Below are 7,091 nucleotides of genomic sequence, written 5' to 3' on the forward strand. Positions count from 1 at the left end.
GCAAAGTGGCCCAGGGATGATCTAGGGCGGCTCAAGAGCAGCAGAGGTGATGGATAAAGATTCCGCTCTCACTCTTGAAATGCCCTGAGGTTAAAAATGCTGCTGCAGAATGAGAGCACTGGATACTGAAGAGGGCTTCAAACTCAGCATCTGCGCTTGGATGTTTAAAAAGGCTGTTACAGGAGCAACCCAGTTCAATCCAAGCAGCCAGAGGTCCCCTGCCTGTCTGCCAGCAGCCTGAAGCCTCCCTCCTCTCCACCTGATCATCAGGAACAGAGCTGAATGGAAAAGGATCTTCTCGGGTGTTCCCAGGGTAAGGTTACCAAAGAGGCTCCTTGTAGCAATCGGTTCCCAACTGACCAGACAACAGGGGGATTTGTGAGAGAGACTCAATGAGGCCCCTACACTCCCAAGTCCTTTTGTAAACCAGAAGTGTGCTAGGCAGACTCAAGTGGAACTGGAAAAGGGCAGATTCTGTTCTGCGGGAATGCGAAAATTGCCTGTGATGGCACAAGAGGAATTTTCTCAACAGGACTCTCTACGCTCGCCGTCTTTTCCCTGCACAGTCTCCTTCCCGGAGTCCTTTGCCTTGCTGTTTCCTAGAAACAGAGCCCGTCACAAACACATCACTACTCAGCCTCACAATAAATAAACAGAGGGTGTGTACGCGCTAAAGTGCCTTCCCACCCACCAGCAGCTACAACTGTCATACATGGACTGAGGTTGAACAAGGGCGTTCTTCTTTCAGCGTTTGGAGATGGCGATCCGATTTTAATCCCCCAAACTCAAACCCTCAGCTAAAAAAATACCACATAAAGTATGTCTGGCTGGTACATTTCAGAAATGTGAAGAGTTGTCTGGAGGTCCTAAGTTTTATGTTCCCATTTTATACCAGGCCCCTCAGGGGAAATCCTCCCTCTGCACGGCTTGGTTCCCAGCTCCCATTCAAGTAAGAGAAGCCACGTCCGCCTGGCATATATGAGAAGCTGGTGGGTTCCCAGACTGACAGCCAGCAGGGAGTAGAATTGGCTCACGAACATATATACATCATTTTGATTACCCAATTCTCAAAGGCTGGCAGATGAATGCGTGGGCTGATGCCAAGGAAAACCTGCATGTGAGGTGACACTGGGCAATGTGGAAGTTCTTATTTATTTCTGCAATGTTAGCTAGATCTGTGACGATCCAGTCACAAATGTGTGTGTGTATCAGCAATTGTAAAAGGAGCCTATGGAGGCTTAAACAAAAGAAAGCCCTACTGTGTTCGATGGAAGTCACTCCCTCCCCAAGTAAAATGATAATAATGTTATGATTTGGAGGAGGGGGAATAGGCTTTATGCCCAAGACCCTCCTAACCCCTGGATCCAGCAAGTGTTAAAAGATCAGCCAGGCTAGCTTCCTGAAAAGGCGATAGCCTGGGTGATGGGCCATTAAGGGGAACAAAGGAAAAGGGCTCTGTGTGAGATGGCAAATAGGTGGGGCCCCTCCCTCAGCCCGCAGATAGTTAGAAGGACAAAGCACCTGGAATCATGTACAGATGGAGACTAGGGTAGTGTACAACCATAATAATATTGCAGAGCATGGCAGCCTTCATCACACAAAAAAACCATGTCTGTTCAACAGAGCAAACCAATCATCATCCCCACCACCTGTTGTCATCAACAGGAGATACTGACACTTTTGTCCTTAATAATCTCAGGTAAGTCATCACCATATCGCAGATGCTGCACTCAGAGCCCCTGGTAAAGTCATGGCAGAGGTGAGATATGAACGATCATGCCATGTTTCAAGTTCCACATCCCAAGCCACTCTCTACAACCATTCAAAAGCATTGCCAATTCCACAGCCTATGGCCCATTTGTCAAGCTTATGTTAAAAGCAAAGGTGGAGAACCTGTGCCCATCCAGGTGATGTTGGACTCAAACTTTAGCCCTGGGCAGAATGGCTAATGGTCAGGGAGGATGTGAACTAAATATAGTCCAACAGCTTTTGCAAGGCCAAAAATTGAACATACCTGCCCTAAAGGGCTATACTGAGAATCTGAGGCAACATGATACCTGCCTCACCAGGGACTATTAGAGTGTCAGGTATGTGTGCACAAGAAATACCTGACATTTCAAAGGTATCATGATGATTGACTGTAGTTACAAACAGGAAGCTCACAGCTTTTCACAGAGAATTCAAATTTCCTCCAGCAGCCTGAGTGGCATGATGCTACCAACTTGTAACAAGAGTGCAGGGAAAACAATATGGAGAATCAACTAGTTTTAGAAATTTGCATCTCCACTACTATGCTTTGTACAGATCTTGATGACATAAGGAGGAACTTGAGAAGTTCTCCTTTTGAAAGTATGGAGAGCATCTGCAAACTGTAGACCTGCATGCTCTGTCTAGTAACACTGTTTGATTACTAAACATTTTGTCTTTACTATTATTATTTTTCAAAAAAAAAGTATTGGTTTTCACAACATTATAAATAAACAAACACATAAGACAAACAAACATAAATCATAGCCTTATTGAAAATTACTCTTATTAACATTTTATCTTTATTATTTAAACTTACTAGACACTTTTTTTTTTGCAAAAAGTAACTCAAAGCAACTTACAACAAGAAAAGTAAATAGCATAAAACTGAGACAGAGTAAAATCCAAAACGCATTTATATTTTTAAAAGGAAGAGTTACACACACACACACACACACACACACACACGAAGGAGGCCACAGATAATTAAAAGCCAAAGGCCTGGTAGAAAATTAATGTTTTGGCCTGGCGCACAAAGATATGTGATGATGGAACTAGGGTGCCTCCCTGGGGAGAGCATTCCGTTAGTGTGGAGTCAGTGGCGTAGCGTGGGTTGTCAGCACCCGGGGCAAGGCAAGTAATTTGCGCCCCCTAACTCGTGGATTTAGGTAGGGGCAGAGAGCTGCGAGTGCGAGCGCCCCCCCGATGTTTCGCCCGGTGTGGCCGGCCCGCCCTGCACCCCCCCCCACGCTACACCACTGTGTGGAGTCACCACTGAGAAGGCCCATTGATATGTGTGTGTGAACAGACACCACAGTGATGCATTTGAGGCACCACCAAGTTGCATTTGAGGCACCACAAAAGTGTGCCTTACTGGGTTTTTTTGTTTTTTTGTGGCGTTAGAGCTATGATGGCACATTCAAGATGTACCATAAGTAAGCAACTGTCTTGATGCTGCCATCATTGAGTGAGGACGTGGCTGCCCCAGCTTCTTTCCACGGAACCACAGAATTGTAGAATTGGAAAGGACCGTGAGGGTCAGCTAATCTAAAGCCTTGCAATGCAGGAATATTTTGCCCAATGTGGGGCTCAAACCCACCACCCAACATTGCCCAGCACATCGTCTTTCCACCACCATTCTCCTTACCCAAACCTTTTTTGCATCCAACATAAAAGAGGAATTTTAAATGAACTTCAGTATGATTAATTTGGAAATGCCCTAAGTCTGAAGGTGAGAGTATGTCATCATCTTCAGGGGCTGAATCAGGGGCTGAATCTAGCCCCTTCCTTATACCACCGCATGCCACATTTTAAGGTTCAGTGTTGAGACATTTTTGTTTCACATTCCACTCTGAGAATTTTCTCCAAATGGAATTTGAAATCTATGTTTCCAGAAACCGCCACAAAATGCAAAGTGCTGAAAGATTCAGAAGCCTCGCCTATAATTCAGTATCCACCTGGGGTTCCTTCTTAGCATACAGACCCTGTGCATGGTATAAAAATAATAATAACCAGATGACGCTGAAACAATTTCACCTTTGACAGTGGCTTGCTGCATCAACAGGGAAAGAAACACACATACACACACACACTCCACTCTAGTATCAGCAGGACTGTCAAGGAGCTGAATTAGTAACACAAGATTTGCCAAAGCTACAGCTCAGGCATTTGCTTCAAAGAAGCCTCTGACAGCCAGCAGCCAAATGTGAGCATCAGAGAAGGAGAAAAGGCTCACCTCTGAAGAAATACAATCTGTCAACAAAAGTAACCAGATAGCAGCTTCAAAACAACAAAAATAAATCAGAATCCCTCAACCGCACAGAACCTCCTGATCCTAGCTCCCTAGGTCCACTATTCTAGGGAAGGCATTCTCAAAACAAAACAAAAAATTCCAATGGCAATTCCTCTCCCTTCCACCAATGGAAGAGAGGCCTATCTTTCACCATTGCTACTCAAGCCCTCCACAGTGCACACTCATCTGTCTTTTCTTCAGTAAACTACAGGCATTTAAACAAGCCACCAGGGCAAATCACTGGCTCAGCACACTGGACCATGCTCAGCCCCCTAATGAAGTGGCTGAATAGTCTATGAATCACTTGATTAGGAGATGGGTGGAAGTCCACTTGCAAGCAACACCTGGGACTCCCACCCACCCAAAAATAAATGCTTCACCCCTGTATGCCTGAAGGAGCATCTCCACCCCCATTATTCAGTCCAGACACCAAGATCCAGTTCCAAGACCTTCTGGCGGTTCCCTCATTGCCATGCCCACCCTGTGGAATGCCTTTCCATCAGATGTCAATAAACAACTATCTGATGTTTAGAAGACATCTTGAGGGCAGCCTGGAATAGGGAAGTTTTTAATATTTGATGTTTTACTGTGTTTGATGTTTTAATTTGTTGGAAGCCACCCAGAGTGGCTGGGGCAACTCAGACAGATGGGTGGCATATAAATAACAATATAGTATTGCTGTTATTGTTGTTATTATTTCTTGCCAGTCAGATTGGGGTTGATATACAGGCAACCATGCCCTGTGGCAGGCAGGAAATTGTGGACTTGACAGTCTCTTCCAGCTGGTGTTTCTAAGCAGTTCTAGAACCAAGTCTGCTTCCCCAGATTAATTGCTCCTCACCCCATAGAGTGTGAACCCACCTAAAGGCAAGCAGGCAGTGCTGACATAGTGTAGAGTATCATGCCTGACTGTTCCCAAAGTGCTGTGAACCTAGCTGGGGGATCACAACAAACTGGTTGGGTGGGAAACCCAGAACGCTTGCCAGAACAGTTCTGAACTTCCAGCAGTGGAGACACCCAGTTAGGGTGACCCATTCAGCTTCATGGCCCTCACGATAGAAAAATGGGGTTTCAGGAAGAGGAGGAGAAAGGGAGGCAGTCCCACAGCAATTGCTTAGTAATGAGTATTTCATTTCCAACTTCAAAGCACAGCTCACAAATGCTGAGCAATGTACAAATGTTCAGCAGCACCACAGACTTCAGGAGAGCTTCCCAGGTGTGCAACGTTCGCAAGCAAAACGCTCTCCAGCACATCCCTACCTCCAGCGCCTTTGCCCAGAAAAAAGAGAAAGGGAATGAGGTTTTTTTAAAGGGGGGGAGAGGTTCTGGGAGGGTGATAATGGAAGCATTTGTGTGTCTGGTGGAGCCAAGCAGGAGTGAGATTCTTTATGAAAGGCTCTATCAGACACACAAATGTTTCTCTTACTACCCTCCCAGAAATTTATTTATTAAATTTAAAATCCTCAAGATAAAAAGTAGCATTTCCCCCATCTCTGGCTATGGGCAAGGACCTGACCAAGTTGTCACAACACCAGCAAACACTGTGCTTTCATAGAACAGGAAGAGCTCAGGCTGCTGGAAGTATGAACTTGGAGCAGGGTGAGATCACAAACAATCTAGAAATTCCTCAAAAAAAAACACATAAGAGCATTTTATTCTCCCACTTCTGTTTTTCTTTTTAAAAATCCTGGTTAGCCTCCCTGATGTGGCACCACGTACCCATCTGTTAGCAATGCCCTCCAACTCCTCCACCTGCCTAGGCAGTCAACCTGGCCCCATTGCCAAATCCGCCTGCAGCACAGTAGCTTGCTTTAAAGCGTGCGGTGTGACTAAACAGGTGGCTGGAGAAAAAAGAGAGAAGAGTGTGTGTGAGAGAGAGAGAGTGAAGGAATCCTTCTAACTCTGCCCAGTGGAGCCGTTTGCCACCAAGGAGCACATCTCGAAGTGCAGAAGCTGCGTGACGGTTAGCAATCCACCAGTGAGCAGTCCAGCGTCCCCGCAGCGCCTGGCAGAGTTGAGGTCAGACCGCTCAACGGCGCTCGCCGGAGCCAGATCCGGAGCAGCAGGTCACACTGGGGATGGGGGGGTGGAAACAGGCAGCGTCGAAGACTGCCTACAGGTGGCTGAGAAGGACTCCGGCGTTAGACGCGGAGCCTCTTTCCCGTGGCCCCCCGGAGAGAGGGGCAGATCCCGCGCAAAAGTGCGCCCCCTACCTTGAAGTCCGCGGAGAGCTGCGGCGTATACTCGAGGGTCCAGAGCGCGCGTACGAGCGCCGCCAAGTGCTGGGTGACTTCCCCGGAGGCGGCTCCGGCTCCAGGTCCGGGTGGCCCTTGCTGGTCGGGCAGCGCCAGCAGGAGGAAGGCAGCCAGCAGCTCGGTGTGGCTCAGGCACTGCACCACGGCGTTCAGGAAGCACGTGTTGCCGTGGTTCTTCAGCCCCTGCGCGCCCGGCGTGAGCGGCCTGGGGTCCCCGGGAACGGCCGCCGGCAGGGGACTCTGCGCGCCCCACGACAGCCGGGCGCTACCGCCGCTGCCGCCGCCCCCGCCGCTGGCTTGGCCTCTCTCGCGCTCGGGCCCGGGCGGGCGCTTGAAGCCGCCCTCGTCGTCCTCGGGCTCGGCGCCTTCTCGCCGCCGCGCCTGCTGCTGCTGCTGCTGCCGGGCGCCGCGCAAAGTTTGCAAGAGGCGCCGCGCCAGCCTGCTCAGGGCGCGCACGGCTCCTCGGCGTCGCCGCCCGGCCCCGGCATGGGGGCGCTCTCCGCCGGCCACCCCGTCCGGGGGGCCGGGCGCGCCGGGCCCGGGCTTCTTGCCCGCCTCTTGCTCGCCCATCGGCGCCAGGAGGCTACGGCCACCCGCTCCACCGCCGCCGCCGCTTGCTGCCTTCTTCTCCCGGTTGTTGTCGTCGGCTACCTGCGCGCTCCGAGCCTCTCCGCCCTCCCTCCGCGCTCGCCGGCTGGGCAGGGCAGAGAGGCGGGGAAGGCGAGCGGGCCGGGCTCATGGCCGGGGGCAGGCGGGCATCTTGCTGCGCCCCTCCGCCCAAGGCACGGCGCTTTCCC

The 7,091-nt window shown here is 50.0% G+C and overlaps 1 protein-coding gene across 2 annotated transcripts in view; it reads right to left on the reverse strand.

Moving 5' to 3' along the window:
* USP43 (ubiquitin specific peptidase 43) overlaps positions 1-6,879 on the reverse strand; it is an 89,442-nt gene extending 82,563 nt beyond the window's left edge. For both annotated transcript variants that reach the window (XM_083487478.1, XM_083487477.1), the window contains exon 1: positions 6,253-6,879. In XM_083487478.1, the coding sequence (XP_083343604.1) occupies positions 6,253-6,864 (612 nt within the window). In that variant the 5' untranslated portion in view covers positions 6,865-6,879. The remainder of the gene's footprint in view (positions 1-6,252) is intronic.
* Positions 6,880-7,091: the final 212 nt, after the last annotated feature.

Source organism: Podarcis liolepis (genome assembly GCF_965112155.1).
Source record: "Podarcis liolepis genome assembly, chromosome: 2".
NCBI classification, from domain to species: Eukaryota; Metazoa; Chordata; class Lepidosauria; order Squamata; family Lacertidae; genus Podarcis; species Podarcis liolepis.